Source organism: Pseudonaja textilis, chromosome 1 (genome assembly GCF_049901715.1).
Source record: "Pseudonaja textilis isolate UNSWEBS1 chromosome 1, rPseTex1.2, whole genome shotgun sequence".
NCBI lineage: Eukaryota > Metazoa > Chordata > Lepidosauria > Squamata > Elapidae > Pseudonaja > Pseudonaja textilis.
The window spans coordinates 241,679,663-241,697,288 of NC_141990.1; the positions used below are offsets into that span (position 1 = coordinate 241,679,663).

General features: G+C 40.1%; 1 protein-coding gene across 2 annotated transcripts in view; it reads right to left on the reverse strand.

Annotated features, from left to right (window-relative positions):
- Positions 1-17,220, reverse strand: part of SBF2 (SET binding factor 2) — a 220,791-nt gene extending 203,571 nt beyond the window's left edge. For both annotated transcript variants that reach the window (XM_026706467.2, XM_026706466.2), the window contains exon 1: positions 16,967-17,220. In XM_026706467.2, coding sequence (XP_026562252.1) covers positions 16,967-17,021 — 55 coding nt within the window. In that variant the 5' untranslated portion in view covers positions 17,022-17,220. The remainder of the gene's footprint in view (positions 1-16,966) is intronic.
- Between the last annotated feature and the right edge of the window lie 406 nt (positions 17,221-17,626).

Below are 17,626 nucleotides of genomic sequence, written 5' to 3' on the forward strand. Positions count from 1 at the left end.
GATCTTATCAGGGGATAAGTTATTTCTAACAGTAAACTATTTTAATATTTTTGGACCATATTATTCAAACAATTAAGAGGATTCACAGAAAATGTGAAAAAGAAAGCTTCCTATCCTCCCAAAACTGAACAGATGTAAAAATACCATTAAAATCCTAGAGACCGTTAACTGTTTGAAATATCCACCCTTGTACTTCCTGCAACATCAAGATAATAGACTTCAGCAATATTTTTATTATACAATGCATTATTATTTATTTCACCTCTACAGCTGCAGAAAGGCACCTGAACAACAAACTATCTTGAATAGTTTTTTTATCACAGCCAATATATCTTCCTTCCTTTCTCCTCTGAAAGAGGAACAAAATTCTCACAAAGATAATGCTATCAGGTAAATATTTGGTTCATCATGATTATACAATGTTTATGGACAATTTTCTATGTTCAACCAATAATGTCACTTGTGAAAAAGATATGGCATAATATTCAGTAATCCAAAAGCTTATTATTATTGTTGAACAAAGCTGAGCTGACATGTGAGTGAAATTTAAAAAATTAAGTCATACTTAATTCAGAACTGGAGTGCTGAATAGTTAGTTACCAATTATAAAGGAGACAATAATAATTTGGAACATAGTGCAATGGTTGCAATTCCACTTTCACTTAGAAGTAAATCCCTAAGAAATCAGGTTTTTTTCTAAAGTAAACTCAGAATTTGGATGTCTTTGTATTATTAATATGCATTATGTATTCTTGGGTGTTTGTGTGCCTTCAAGTCATTCTTGACTCCTGATCAGATAAACTGTCATACACATAGCTTTCTTAATTTTATAAACATATGCATGCAAGTGCAAAGAATTTTTAAAATGCTACTTATCTCAATCAGTTTGCATAAACCTGAAAGTACCCACTTTCAGAACATAAAATTTTATTTTGGTTCCAGAGAGTGCTAAGTGGAATCTAGTTAAATAATGGTAAGTGACTGATACAAGGAATCACACTGTGCAAACTTATGAGGAATTCATGTAAACCAAGTTTCAGATAAGTTACTTTTATGCTAACCAATCTGAATTGTTTGGGAGGAAATTAAAGTGAAAATATTATGAAAAAGCTGGTAAATTTATTAGCACATTGTTTAAAACAAGTAAAATAAAAAAATAATCTCTGAAATTTGAGAAATGAGAGGTTGAGACTCAGAGATAATAAACCTGTTTTTTTTCCCAATTTTATAAGCAATTTGATAAATTTGATGATATGGTAAATCAACAGCAAATGGGTAATTTTTGAGTAAGTTTGATATTCAACTGTTATCACAAGATTGCATAAGCATTTTGAAAGCCTCATTGAAACTTCACAAGATATTTTCAAATAATAGGAATGGGCATTGGTGGAAGTTACTGTGAACACCCTTTCCATCTATGCTGTGAGAGAGCCCAGGATGGATTGACTCCTTTCTATGACATCATTTAGCTGAGTCTGTACTAAGATATAAAAGCCAGACCCTGGGAGAGACCCCAGCTTTGGCGATGATACTTGACAGCCTGAAATTGTCTCTGAAATCCCAAAATAAATACAGAAATATGTCTTGCCCTCTCTGGACGAATCAAGGGAGGGGCTCGGCTCTCTCGCAGCACAGATAGAAAGGGCGTTCATGGTAACTTCCACCAATGCCCATTCTCCTCCATGCTGCATTAAGAGCCCAGGATGGGACATACCAAAGCTTGCATGTCCAGGGACGGGTCCTCGTCTGGCTCATCACACCGACTGTGGAACCACTCGTTGAAGCACCCATCTGCCGAAGGCTGCAGTCGCCGAGGCAAAAGCATCCAGATGGTAGTGTCTGATGAAAGGAGATGAGGATATCCACGTGGCCGCACGACAAATCTCCTCCAAGGATGCTTGGGTCACCCAGGCAGCAGAAGTGGCCGCGCTTCTGGTAGAGTACACTGTCAGACTTCGGGGAACCGGAAGGGCCGCAGTTTGTAGGCCTGCTCAATGCAAGACCTGACCCACCTGCTAATAGTAGGAGAAGAGGCCTTGTGCCCCAAGTGAGAAGGGAAAAAGGAAACAAACATGGCTTCCGACTTCCTGAAGGAGGAAGTGCACTTAATGTATATTCTAAGAGCCCTTCTTATGTCTAGCGTGTGCCGCTGCCGCTCTAAGTCATGGTGCGGGAGAGGACAGAAGTCAGGCAAAACAATGTCCTGGGACCTGTGAAACCAGGTGTTAACCTTTAGAATAAATGAGTGGTCCAGACGAAGAACAACCCTATCATCGTGAAAGGAACAAAGGTCCTGTCTGATGGAAAGAGCAGCAAGCTCGGAAATCCTCCTGGCAGAAGTGATGGCAACGAGGAACACTACCTTCAGAGTCAGGAAACGGAGAGACACTGTTCTAAGGGGTGAAAAGGGGGGCTTTGTAAGGGCATTAAGGACCATATGAAGGTCCCAGGAAGGATATCTGTGAACCACCGGAGGGTGCAGGTTGGAAGCCCCTTTCAAAAACCTCCTGACTGAAGTGTGATGGGATAAGGAAGGAAGCAAACCCCATGAAAGGATTGAGGAGAGGGCCGTAACCTGCCTGCGTAAGGTGTTGGGGGGCCAAACCCTCCCTGAAGCACCATCGGGAAAAAGCCTTCCAGCTGGCATCATATATGTGCCTTGTAGAAGGTTTGCGAGATGCCAGGATAGTGAAGATGACCCTTTCTGGAAGATCAGACTCCTCTAGCCACTGCCACTCAAGTGCCACATGGTCAGCTTGAACCACTGGGGCTCTGGGTGGAGGAGGGCCCCCTGGTGAAGGGAGATTAGATGGGCTGGGATCCTCCAAGGAGAAGCCACCGATAGGTTGACCAGGTCCGCAAACCAGGGCCTCCTTGGCCAATAAGGTGCCAGGAGGAGGAGCTCCGCATGTTCCTCCAACATTTTCCGAATTACTGCCAGAATGATGAGAAGCGGGGGAAAGGTGTAGAGGAGACCCTTGGGTCATCTGCACCGAAGAGCATTGGTCCCCTCCGCTCCCTGGCAAGGAAACCTGGTGAAGAATCTGGTGACTTGGGCATTTTGAGGAGTGGAGAAGAGATCCACCTCCGGTGTTCCGAATCTGAGGGAAAGATCCCTGAATTGAGACAGAGGAATGGACCATTCTGCCTGGTTGACTAGGCTCCTGCTGAGCCAGTCGGCCTGGGAGTTGTCGACCCCGGAGATGTGGTCTGCCGATATCGACAACAGGTGTTCCATAACCCCAACCATAGAGCCTTTCTCATGAGGGCTTTGGACTTTGTCCACCCTTGCCCTTTGATGTGAGCCCTTGCAGCCATGTTGTCCGTAAGGACTAGAACATGAGAGCCGGTCACTGATAGCCTGAAATGCTTGAGAGCCAGAAAAATGGCTCTGAGCTCTAGCCAATTTATGGGAAGGGTCTGCTCTGATCTGGACCAAACACCCTGAGCTATCTGGCCCTGCATATGGGAACCCCAACCCAGGAGGCTGGCATCGGTGGTTATCACTAGCCTGTCTGGGTCCCTGAACTGGGTCCCCTCCAGACTGATGGGGATTGCCACCAATTGAGAGATCTCTGGATTTGTGGCGGGAGTGGGACCTTGATGGATGAGTGGCTGTTTCCTTGGTAGGGAAGCAGGAACCATTGGAGGGGTCGGGAGTGGAGCTGAGCCCACGGGAGGATGCCAATACAGGAGACCATCTTCCCCAGAAGTTTGGACAGCAGCGACAGGGGGACAATTTGATGTTGTTGGATCTGGCTGATGATCTCTGCAAGGCTCTTTCCATGAGCTGGGGACAGGAAAACCTGGCACGACATGGTATCAATGATTGCTCCCAAGTGTTGCAATTTGGTTGTGGGAGAGAGCTGGCTCTTTTTGGTGTTGATGGAAAATCCGTGGCTCTGGAGACATGACAGGGCAATTTGCAGATCCTGATGGGCCGCATGGATGGAAGAGGATAGAATCAAAATGTCATCCAAGTAACATTGGATCCTCACTGGAACAGAATGCACGGATGCCATCAATGCTGCCAGAACCTTTGTGAAGACCCTTGGAGCCGATGAGAGGCCGAAGGGAAGTGCTTGATACTGGTAATGGGTATTCTGATAACAGAAATGGAGAAACTGGCAATGATGAGGCCAAATCCCTGCCTAATGGCCAATGAGAGAACATCTTGGATATCCCCTGGTCTATGCTCAAAGGTAGAGGCAGAAGGCCAAAGGCCCGCTGCTGTGGGAGTGAAGGTGGCTTCAGGCCTAGATTGAGGAGAGGTTCGAGGCCTGGAGGGAGGGGGAGGAGCATAGGGCACAGAAGCCTATTGGAAATAAGGCCCAGATCTGCTTAGATCCTGAGGATCTGATTGTACTGCAAGAGCCTCAGGAGACCAGGATGGAGGATGGAAAGGCTCATAGATAACTTCTTCTCCCCTGGGAGGACTTGGTTGGGGCCCACGAGTATCACCTGAAACATGCTGTAGTTGCACTCCCTTCTGTTGAATAGTTCTGTTGAACTGCCTCTCTAGAGCTGCATGTCTGTGCTTCTCTGCCCTCAATTCAGCCTGAGTTGCCTTCTTAGGGGCTAGAGCCTAAGCTTTGATTTTAGCAGCCACCGCCCTCTGGACTGATTGGGTGCGTTGCCTATGTCTTTTTCTTTTATTGGGCTTAAGAGACTGTCCCACTGGGGGGAAAGCTCTGCCTGAGCCTTATCTTGCTCCATTTGTAGAATAAAGGCTCTTGCGATGGAAAGAAACTGTTTGTAAATTTTTCTATTAAGCCTCTTAGGATATAAATGGCCCCCGGACTTACAAAATGGCCGCTCACCTCGTGGTGGAAGGCTTGAATCCAAGATGGCCACTGACTACAGGAAACAGGCTCCAAGATCGAAGAATCGCTCCTTAGGCTATACAGAGCCCCGAGCGAAGTCAGTAAGGGAAAAATACAGCAACCAGCCACACGATCAGCTGGATTGTGCTCTTATCAGTTTGCCGATCATTTTTACGATTGCTCTAAACTGCAGGCGTGGGGGAGGTTACAGATGCTGCCCAGCTTGCCTGCACAGAACTCTGTAACGCTGCTCCCAACATTGCAGGAGAGAGAGCCCTGCTCTCCTGGAAGAGCAGTTGCCCTGGGGGCTGCTTGAAGCGAGGAAAAAAAGTACTGAAGATCGCTGGTGAGTGCAGAACGCTTTCAGAGACACAGCTACTGACTGAAAGGAGCTGAGTCAAAAGCTGGGGTCTCTCCCGGGGGCTGGCTTTTATATCTTAGTACAGACTCAGCTAAATGACATCATAAGAAGGAGTCAACCCATCTTGGGCTCTCGATGAAGCATGGAGGAGAAATAATATGTTATGTTCTGCATCGACTTGACCTACATTAAGCAATGCGTTATTTGGGGGACACATAACAACAGAATAATTGGGACTTCAAATCCAGAGAAGAGAAAGTGCAAAAATAATCCTGGGAATATTTAGCCTTGATTAGAGAAAACATGGATAATATACACACCTGAAAAAAATATTACATAGGAGATAAAGACTTGTTTTCTTATCAGCCCAAAGGGTAGGATGCAAAACAATGGATTTAAATTGCAGGTAGCTAGAATAATTGAAACCAATTTCAAGAAAAGTGGTGTACTTCTCTTATTGCTTGTATCCGTCTCAATTTTTTTAATTTGCATTACTGCACTGAGCAGGATATTGGATTTAATGGCCATAGTCTCCCCCTGCTCTTACAGCAAGAATCACAAGTCCAGTGACACCCTCAGATTATGAATGTGCTCTATGAGCACAATCCAAGAAACATAAAAATCAAAGATGGCACACATAGGCACAGTATTGGAATCAATCAAAGTCTCCCATGACCAAGTCTGAACCAGGGGTGGGATTTAACCGGCGTTACTACTGGTTTAGTGATTATGTTGCATGTGCGTGTAAAATACTTTATGCTGTGCTGTCCGGAAAAGCTGAAAAGCGCTGTGCGCAGGTGCGCAGTGTTCAAAAAGCCTCTTTTCCCCTGCTTTTTCAACCTCAGCTGTGCCATGTAAAGCAGCTGAGGTTGAAAAAACAGGAAATAAAGGATAGGTAAGAGCCCAGGCGGGCGAGTGGGCCAAACAGCAGCAAACACAGAACTGGTTCTGTGTCTGCTACTCTTCAGAGCTACCGACTCTGTAAAACCAGGCAAAACCGGTAGCATTCCACCCCTGGTCTGAACTCAGATTGCCATGGGTTAATAACCTATTCTTCACAACTCTCTGCAACTGAAGTCCCACCATCTTCTCAATCACCTTCTTCCAAAAATGTTAGGGATAGAATGCAGCTGTTCAAGATTCTGGAGACTCCCCTTCTCTCTCTTAAAGAAGCATTGACTACAGTTTATATTCAAATCTTAGTCCCTTCCTATTTGAATTAGCCAGGTGGGCAGGGGTCTAGCTCACAAGTGGCAGAACTAAAGTTGCAGAGGACTCTACTCCCTTAGGATCCAGATAATGCTACAGTAGGTCACTTCTGTCAGCTCAATAGCCCAATCAACCTTCTAACCTGAAGCAGATATGAGCACTTTTATCAACAAAATGTTTGGTCAAATAATCACAACTTACAATGAATGGATCTTCTGACCCACCTTTCCCCTGGTTGGCACTCCATGGACACAAAAAACATGGAAAAATAATTATACTTTATCATTGTTATTGACATAGACCTAAACCTGGACTCTTACGTCTCTGGTTGCATTCATTTCTTATTTTCCACTACTGTCACTGCATGCATTTCTTTACTCTTTTCATAGAGCTTCTCAATAAATCAGCTCATGGAGTACGGGTTGGCAAGTGAAGAAAAACCTCTTGGATTGATCCTGCCAAACACCCTTTTTGCATCTATTATTTCAATGATCAACGAGGCACTTAAATAGAAGCAACTTCCAGATAGCTGGGAAACTCCCCAAAGTGCTGCCATGAAACCTCCTGGATTTATCAGAGATCTGGGATTGACCATCTTAACAGACCCTCTTTTCCTACAATCAAGAACATAATCTGCACATGACAATTGAGGATAAGTCTCCCAGAACAAGATCATGCATCATCAGAAATGCTCTAAAGGGAATACCAGATCTGGAATAGAATGTTTCTTAGAAATTCATATACTAAATGAAATTGTCTCAGGTAGTTTATCCCATATTTGGAAACAAATGAAAGAAGACCTAAACATAGTGTCTAAATTTCTGTTATTAATTTAACTCTGAAATTGACTTATATTTTTAAAGGTTTTCATTTTTATTCTGTACTACTTTAAGTGAATTTAAAATAGCATGAATGAATTTATCCTAGCTGGAGCATCCTTCAAAATTTTCACTATGCAAATTAATAGTTCTAAAAAGCAGGTACATTTTTTTAAAATTTTCAGGATTATAATGCTACTTATCTCAGTTTCAGATACCAGCTGGAATAAGGAACTTCAGAATTCAGCTCTCTTGGGGCTGAACTTGAAACTTGTTATCTGATCCTTTTGAAATCCTGGAAGACCTATGTGCATTCAAGGATTAGTTTCAGGACTAGTATTAACATATGGAATATATTGAGTTATATATAACATTTTGATTTTTAATACTCGTGAAGAGCTTATGGAAGTATGGAATAACCGACATTTTAAAATAGTAGGCAAGTTTATTTGGAGGGAACTCTTAAACCTCTCACAATGCTATTAATTTGAACCAATTTAGTTCTGATTATGAAAAGTTAAATATCCTTTGAGTTGACAGATAGTCAATTCAAAAAAGCTATACAATAGAGCTTCTATATTATTTCCAAATTATATCCTTTATTCACCAATTAATTTAGAAATCCTATATCAAGTAAAACTACAGATTAAAAAGAAAGGGAGAAACAAGAATAAAAAATACTTACTGATTGTTTTAAATGTATTTAAAGCACATATGGTAATATCATTTCCAGTTTACAACCATAATGTTCCTTAAATATTGCATATGTTTATATTGGGGGAATATTTAAACATATTGAAAATGCCTACCTAAGATTATGTTTACAAAATATAATTAATATTTGTAATCAATATGAACTATATAATATTATAAACATTTAAAATGCAAAAAATAAAAGTCTTTTTTAAAGGTAACTATTCTTCACTGAATAAACTGAAAAATTTAATCCTCCTTATAGCATAAAAAAGCTCTTTTGCTCTCCCAACTGTTGCTCAATAAAGTAATTATTTTAAGTAATATTCCATCATGAAATCTTTTGCTTATTTTGCATAATATAGTCAGATTCCAATCTCCGAGATTTTACCAACTTCCCCCAAATCCTTCAAATACTGAATAGAAAAGAAAAAACATTAGAAACATTAAAAAACACTTTCCCTTACAAAGAGGATCTATGCAAGAAATTAACAAAGTTGTCAAAGAACTGTAAACTACTGGAAAATCTCCCTAAATATCAAGAATATAAAAAGAATTCTGTGGTATTCTTATACAATAAAATTTGAACTGTGGAAATGTCAGATTTTATTGAACGAGCATAACTTCCATTGTTCCATCTTATTCAATATCCATCTTTTTTTTTTCTTCCAAGATGTAGGAAGAGCAAAAGATGACAGGCAATTCAACATCAATGGTTTAAACAAAAGCATTTGTCATGTACGCTTACTAATAGAGGAAACTCTCATATGATGTAGAAGTCATTCTATTATGAAACAGATGTCACGCTTATACATCATCCTAATAAAAGTACATTTACTTTGTCATGGTTTGTAGTTTCAATTTTGCTTGAAATTGCAACAATCTTAAGTGTTGTAATATTCTAGTTGTAAAATAAGAGTTTGCAGAGTTGTAGATTATAGATTCAGTATGAATGGGTAGAAAATAAATTTCCTCAATAAATGCATAGCTTAAGGCAGTTGAGTTCAGCTACCATATCAAAAATACATCCTTAGATCTACATCAGTATGCCATACTGTCAATAGGTAACTGAGAAATTACAATCAGTTTTTACAGTTCTGAAACTGAGAAATAAAGGTAGCCCTCAACTTACCACCACAATTGAGCCAAGAATTATGGCCATAAGTGAGGCACCCGCATGATCTCCTCGCTTAATTATCACAATCCTTGCTGTCCCTGTTTGAGGTTGTTAAGTGACTGCATAATTCATTAAGCAGAGCATGGAGCGCCTCAAAGAGTTGTGAAGGCCCTAGGAGACATAGTGCAGGCCCAGGCCTACATAGCAGCACCCGCCCAGCTCACATGTGGCCTGCCCTTGGCCTCTCACACCCCTTGAGGCACTTCTTACACAGCTTCCTCCCCACTGGGTTCCACACTTTTCAGCCTCCTCCTCCCCATCACAACTTAGTCCACTTATTTTTTCCAAAGAGAACTGATCTATGCTAAAGGCCGGCAACATTTTGGGAATGGCGGTTAATTCTCATGATTCAAAAACGAGGCTAGTTCCAAAATGGCACCAGATTCTAGGACAGGATCATATGGCTTCTGTATAGGAAGGCTGCATGGCAGATCTACCAGTTTCCTTTCTCAAAGGCAATCTTCAGAAAGGTAACTGGACTGAGCATGATGGAGGGGCGCAGAGGTCCAAAGATGTAGGACCCAGCGGGGCAGGAAGCAGAGCCAAGGCTCGTGGGGAGGTGGGAGGTAGGTCTAAGGGACTCAGCAGGGCATCAGAGAAAATAGGCAGGGAAGGGTAGTAGCAGAGTTCTTGTGTTTGATCGTAAGGGTGACTGAATTGTCCAGCATCTGAATTTTCTTCATGCGACCATAGTAGCACTGCAGTAGTCCTAACTGATCATAAGTCCCTTCATTCAGCATCATTATAATTTTGAATGGTCTCTTAACGAATGGTTGTAAGTTGATAACTATCTTGTACCATCAAAAGATACAAAAGGTACAAAACCCATTCAGATTATGTGGGAAATACTTTCTGCTCTTACATCCATGAACCTACTGTATACATACATACACTCATACACACACACACACACATATACACACACACACTCACATGTTTACTCAACCTCAGATTGCTATGATTTCTGATGGAATTTTGTTTTCAGTAATTAACAATTTTTGAAGTCTTCCTAAAGAGATTCTGATAATGTCAACCACCACATGACATTCAAAAACAAGGTGCTTATTGGTCTCTATCATTAAGCAAAGCTGCAGACGCTAAGCACAACTGTAGCGACATTGTTTCATTATACTGAACAACTATTCTCTTTATCAACATTTTGGCTCAAGATAAACTTCAGTACTTTCCCTTATATTGAACAGTCTCACTCTCTTCACAAATTGGGAAGTTAAATGGGTTTCCGGATGTTTTGCTGACAAAAATGTGTGTCCCTTCTGGGCATTAATTTTAAAACCAAACTAGCTGTGTCAAATATTTCCTGTTGGGAGGAACACATTTTGCTTGCCTCCCCGGCTATGGAAATAATATAAAGAAAGAGTTACGAAGGTTATTTATGGTTAATTGATTCTGACATTCTATAAAAGTCTTGCATTTAAGTAGGAAATCAAATAAACTTTTTTTCAGGAGTTTCAAGCAATGGAATACAGACACAATGCGACTGCCTCCTGATGCCAGCTTATTACAACTTTTAAACAGTTTTCTTTTTGTAGCTTAATGCTGTTATGCATATGAAGTGTATTTATTGAAGAAATGCTATGATTTGCTCCTTTTAGTTCTTCAACCAATCCAAAAGCTTTTATCGCTAAAGGGGCAGTTTGGGGTATATGTCCTTGAAACATTTTTAGCTTTAAACTAAAACTGTACCTGTGGAAGTCCAAGGTATTTACTGAGGTGGAAAAAAAAAATCTAAACATGACTATTCTTAGGAGTTTGGGAAGAGAAGCTTCTCAGCCTAAGATCAATGCATTGTCTATTTCCACTGAAGGAATGGGGAGAATGCAGATATTCTATAGCTTCAGGGAAAGGAGCAAGAAATCTAAAGTGAAATTGGATTGGATGGAATTACAAACAGGAAATATGGCAGTTGGATATAATCTGTTTCCTTAATGACAGTTCAACACTGTCAGAATTGATCACTATTTTTCTTGGTCATTAAAACTGTCTGCAATAAAACTTGGTTTTCAGTTTGGCCATATATGTCCCTGAGAAAGTTGCTGTAATTGTATTTCTGAGCTGCTAGATCTAACAACTATGATCAAGATTTCATAGAATCAGAGTTGGAAAGAACCTCAACGTCACATGTCTCACTCTCTAAATACAACTTAAACCTGTTCATAATAATAAATAGAAATCATAAGGGAAAGAGTGGGATGTTTATGTTTCTGCTTATGTTCTGTAAACACCTGTGCATTTCCCTCAAGTCCTAGAAATATTCTAGCAAACAACATAATATTGGAATTATTGGTGCTATTGATACATTTTAAAAGATATTGTCACAAAAGTATTATACTTCAATTAGATTTTCTTAAATTTGCATCACAGTTTATAAAACGTCCAAGGGAGGTACGACAAATTGAAGAGAACTCTGCAAAAATGATGCCAATGATGGTGGCAAAAGCATTTCTCTGGATAAGGGAAGGACAGGAGATTGCCCACATATGCTCTGGACGGCTGCTCATCATAAGGAGACTGCAGGACAGTGGTCTGAGTGCCTGGAGACAAAGGAATTAGCCATCATGCTAACAATTGCGGTAGAGACTTTTAAGTTCACAAACCCCTAACCCTAACCATTACTAAATTATTGGAGATCTTTGGAAAGTTTGAAAAAAGCAGGTAAATCTGCCTTCAATCCTAAACAAAAGAAAAAAATTAACCATAAGTTTAAGAATTTAAAGACTCTGAAATAAAGATAACATAGAAGATAGCAACTTCAGCCAACCACTGCAGAGTCCAGGCGATTATAGACAATGCCAGCCAGCCAGTCAGAATGTACTTTGTTTCAAAACTGGCCAATTACTGAGTACAGAGTTTTTATGTCTCCATAAACAACAAATAGCTTTCCCTCTTTCTTCACAAGAAGTAGAATATATATTTCTTGTATTATGGTGCATATATAATTCATGCATTTGGTCTCACGTATTTATATGTATTTGTCAGGTAATACATAAAACCTTTTTCATCACAGTTGTATAGGTTTGCAAACAACACTGTCAAAGGGTATCTGCAGCCCAAGAGACAGGACCTGAAATTTGACGGAAAAATCAGGATAATTTATATGCTAATATACAATATGACTATATGAAAGTAATATTATAACAGAGGGAATGTATATTTGATTTTGTATGTACTGACTGCAGCTAGAATTGTATTTGTGCAACAATGGACATGTGAAGAGATCCCAACAGATGAATATGTAATTTAAAAAATATTAGAATGTGTAGAAATGGATAGGCTAACACTAAAATCAAAGAAGGAAACTGAACACGTTTTGACTTGGGATCAATGACTAGCTGAAAAAAACAGGAGCTAGATACAGGGAAATAGATGGATAGGATCAGTGATATAAGAAAGACATGTTAATTGGTTAAGTAAATAATATTATTGATACTATAATTAACATCAATGTAATGAATATTGTTGTAAACACCTTGATTATTACATCCTAAAAATACTGTACCCAGACAACACATTGTTCGATTGAAATTGGAATTTTTATATGCTATAAAAATAAAAACTTGGAACAAAATAAAGTTATATTATACAGATTGACAGTAATATGTGAGTTGAAAAACAAAGTTGGTAAAATACTCTCACACAGTTTCAACAAGATACAGATTGTCATTAGTTTAAAATCTTAACTAAAAAGGTCAGCCATGCAATTTTTTGTAACAAAAATACAGAAATAGGTTTGCCATTTCTGCATTTAGGTTTAGGATATATTGTATCTTCCCAGTCCAAGATTACAGCATTGAAATTCCATGGTTGCATTCTGCCATCCAAGGATTAATCAGACACAATCATGTTCAGTTTTTGAAACTACACAAGTTGATCCAGATGCTACTAACACAATCTTACTATTTAGACATTAAAATGTTATAGAAATCTGTTTTTCTAAATTCAATTAATTTCAAAAACCTGCATGCATGCATGCCTCCTAAACAGTCAATTTGCAATAAAAGGACATAGCTACATGTTAAAGGACACACTGCATGTAACAAGAAGAATCTCTCCATGCCAAAATCTGGGCAAAACAACTAAACAGAATGTGTACAGTTTCAGTCCCTGGAAACTCTGGAAAAGATATCTAATGAAACTGAAGTACTGAATTTACATATCACATTAATTCAGAACAATTTGATTCAATTCATACAGAGCATGAACTCATCCAAAAGCATAGTTGTCCTATTTGTCCTATTCAACAAAACAAAGTCAATCAAATATAGCTTGATATGACATATCAGCAATCACTAAAGAGCTGCTCCTGGTCAACCTAAACAAAAGTGAGCTAAAAAGAACAGGGGAATATCAAAGTACATGACAATGAGGAACTGTCATATTAGCATCAGGCAACTGGTTCAATGGAAAATCAAATCAGATCAGATCTTTATTATGGTCATACACCAGCATGTGGAACAACCAAAAGAGGGATACCTGAAAATTAAAAGTAGTCTAAAAAACTTTAAAACGGAAGTTTTCAAGCAAAAAGCAAATCTCCAGTAGAATGTACACATGTATATTCAACAATAATACTAAATGAAGCAATACTGTCGTTCCATACATTGCAGGAATATCTGAAAAACTCAGGAGGATCTTCAGCCAATACAACATATGTGCACACTTTATACCCAAGAATACATTAAGGCAGAAGCTTGTCTACCCTAAGGATAAAAACCCCCCACACAAACTGAGCAACGTGGTATATGCAGTGCAATGTAGTGAGACATGTGCAGATCTGTACATTGGGGAAACAAAACAACTACTTTATAAATACATGGCACAACATAGAACAAACACATTAGGACAAGATTCAGCAGTCCATTTGCGTTTAAAACACAAAGGCTATTCTTTTGAAGACAGCAAAGTCCACATTTTGGACAGAGAGGACCACTGGTTTGAAACATCTACGTCAAAATTGAACAGTCCATGGACACATGAAAAATTACACAATTATCCCAAAGGTGCTTTTCCAAAAGGCAACTGGACTTGCTTCACCAAGAAAGTCCAGTTGCTTTTTGGAAAAGCATCTTTGGGATAACCATGATCTGGATGATTGGAAATCTCCACAGACTGCATTATGTTAAATATTACCAGATTTGGCATAAGATTTGTTACACTGTATGATTCTCGGGAAATCCAAACCACCTTCTATTCTGTTTCCCAAGAGATAAACACAAGGAAGAAGTCTTTGATGGAAAGGCAAAGAACTCCCAAGGTGGACAAACTATATGGTATTAGAAGATTTAGCCTAACTTGGGAGAAAAATCTATTGTAATTAGCTTTCATTAAGAAAGCACTGGAAAAATGAGCCTGTCAGATTTTAAAATATCCCTGACTCTCAGTTTTTAACTGCTCCAGATCATAGTTAAGTTCGAAGAACATACTAGGCCTATGTCAAAATAAATTAACTAAACCCGTGCAAAACTAAATATGATATACTACACTACACTACCGTTTGTTTTTAAGCGTATGGATTGTAGAACAACTTCATAATGCTGGAGTTTCACTAGGAAAAAAATCTGATTAAGAAAGGTCAATTCTCTATGCATCATGGGACTGCATGTGGGATAAAGGAATTTAGAATAGACAGTGCACATTTATTCTTTTACAGAAGGTTCTCTCTGAAACAGTTTTAATTACTGACTCTAAAAATAAACAAGCATGCAAAGGGGAATTTAACTGCATATTTGTAAAAATTTAAAGTAATAATCTGAAGATTCATTTGCTTCAAATCTAACATGCATTTGATAAGTTATTTTATCAAGAGTTTAAAATCTGCATTGGCATAGAAAGTACTTTGCTAGACTAATCCTGTATTTTCGGAACATATAATTTTAAAACCTTCTTTAAACCCTTTAAAAACCCTGCTTCATGAAACTGGACAATTTCTTAAATATTTTCAGATCTAAAGTTAATAAACTGTAACTAATATGCACTTTATTATTTATTAAACAAATTTATATAGCCATCCAACTCATACATAGGCGACTTTTAATAGAAAGATATAGAATACACAATTCAATTATAACTACAAAATATACAATATCCCACTCTGTGTATGTTGTGATATAGGCAGTATCTTTAAAAGCTGAAATACCATATTACAAATATAACATTGGAAGGGCAACAACTAATAAATAAATGGAAGTAGAGTTACTTGGAATTAGCTAACATCACTGTATATCAGTCTTCCTTTAACTTTTCTCTCAGAACCTCTTCCCACTTATTATGGAGGACTCAAAAAGAGCTTTTGTCCCCATGGGTTATGTTTATCAACATTTAATATGTTAAAAAGTAAAATTTATGCATTCAATGCCACTATCACTTCTCAGATTGTTTGATAGGATTTTAAGATTGTATTATTTTGGAAAATAAGGTGGCAAACAATTTTGATTTCAAAGACCACTGAGGTGGGGGGGGGAGAAAAGAGGACTTAGGACCACACTTTAAGAAACACTGCTGTATAGCAATGTTGCTGCTACCATGCAATAATTCCTAAATATTTGTTTCCTGACTCCTATTTCAATTCTTTGAACATGAATCTTAAAACTTTTATTATTATTTTTAAGATAGGAAAATAACACTAACTCAGCATTCCATATCATATCTCTGTAAAATTATCATCTTTTCTCAAGTAAGCTTACCATTTTTATCCCATATTTCTACAAGCATACTGTGCTATGTGTGCTATAGTAGATAGAAGAGTACCAGATCCTGCATTCTTATGTAGAAACATTTCTAGACAAACCAAACTACATTTCCTTCTTACATAGCAAAAAGAAAACATAAGAAAAATATTGGAAAAATAACCCTTATATCTACTAAAAAGGAACAAAACTCCATTCTTTTTGAAGCAGGCCTATAAAAATAAGCATGCTTCTTACTGAGTTCTTATTAAGTAGTACCCTAAATTTATTAAAATATTCCCAGAACCTGAATAAATGTATTCATATAAATTTATAAACTTATTTTCCAGATTCAAACTCTCCTTGCAAATTACAAGTAACTGGTTTTTACCATGGTTATATATCTGCATTGGTCGTGTTTCAATAAGTTACCCACGTTTCCTTGACTGTATGTATTTCTGGAGCCAACTAAATTTAGTCAACTATCACGTGGCCAAACAAACCTTAATTACTACTGGATGTTAAACGCTCAGGATAACACAGACGTGGAGGGCACATTCGTTCTAATGTTTATATTTCTCCCAATGTTGGGGAAGAAGAAGCCCTCTCCACCTGGCACTCACCTAATATACTGACCCAGCCCAGCGTGCCATTAAATAAAGGAAGAAGCTACTACAGGCTGCTTTTCACTTTCCTTGGCCAGGTGGTCAATAAAACTCCTCCCTAGCCATGCTGGGAAGCCAACTTGTCCCCCATCCCCACGGGAAAACCATGGGGATGGCCTTTCAAAGGAAAGGGGGGGAATGCCCCCTTTACATCCCCAAGCCCAATTCTCAAAGAGGGGGAACCAGCCTCCGTTTCTGATGCTGCTATGATCCCCTTGCGTGTCAGATCTCATCCCCTTGCGTGCCAGTCTCATAAAGAAGATGACTGACACACATACACACGCACACTCCTCTTCCTTGCCAAGCCACTCAACCACGGGAGAGGAAGCCCAGACGCTTGTTCCTGTCATTCCTCCACCCACTTCTCCATGATCCCCCCCTCCCGCCCCCAAGGGGATCCTCGTCGCCCCCTCCCCCTCCCCACGATGACCAGCTGCCCTCCCTTCCTCCACGCCCGCCCCCTTCCGATAGGAAGCCCCCCCCCCTCCAAAATACAAGGCAGAGAGACAACGCCGTATTACCCATAGCCACACCTACCTGTCTTCTCATGGTCGTAGCCCACCACAATGAAATAATCTGCCAGGCGGGCCATAGCCGAGCAGAGGCCGGCTTCGTCCTCGCTAGCCTCTCTCCACCTACCACTCCCGCTGCTGCTCCGGAGTAGTTCAGCATCCTCCCTTCAACTCCCCCTGTCCTGCAAAAAGAGGCAGCGCTGGCAACAGCGGCGGCGGCGGCAGCAACAGCTCAGCCATATTGGACCGTCAGGCTCCCGGTGCGCCTGCGCGGTCCTCATTTCTCCCCCGCCCTTTCGAAGAGCCGTTCTCTAGTGGCCTCGCTCGAGCTGGGCGCGCGGTGAGCAGGAGGAGGAGGGAGAGACAGTGACAATTCCGGGGCTTGCAAACGCCGCGCGCTGTGTCCAGGACGGGGTTGCCTCCGCTCAGCTTCGAGGGGGCGGTTTCGTTGCTCTCCCCCCCCCCCAATTATATTCCTGTTTGAAACTGGACGTGGGTTACATAATTGCTTGGTACGGGGCTCGCCTGATACCGCGCCTGCGACCCGAAAACGGAAGGCGCTCTTGGAAATAAAGCTCAGCCGCCCTCTTCAATCAGAGGCTTCCTTCCTGTTTCCGAAGTTGAAGTGGAGCCGCCGCGCTTTTGGTAGGCGAGAAGCGTTGGAAGCCGCTTGCTGACGCCGTCG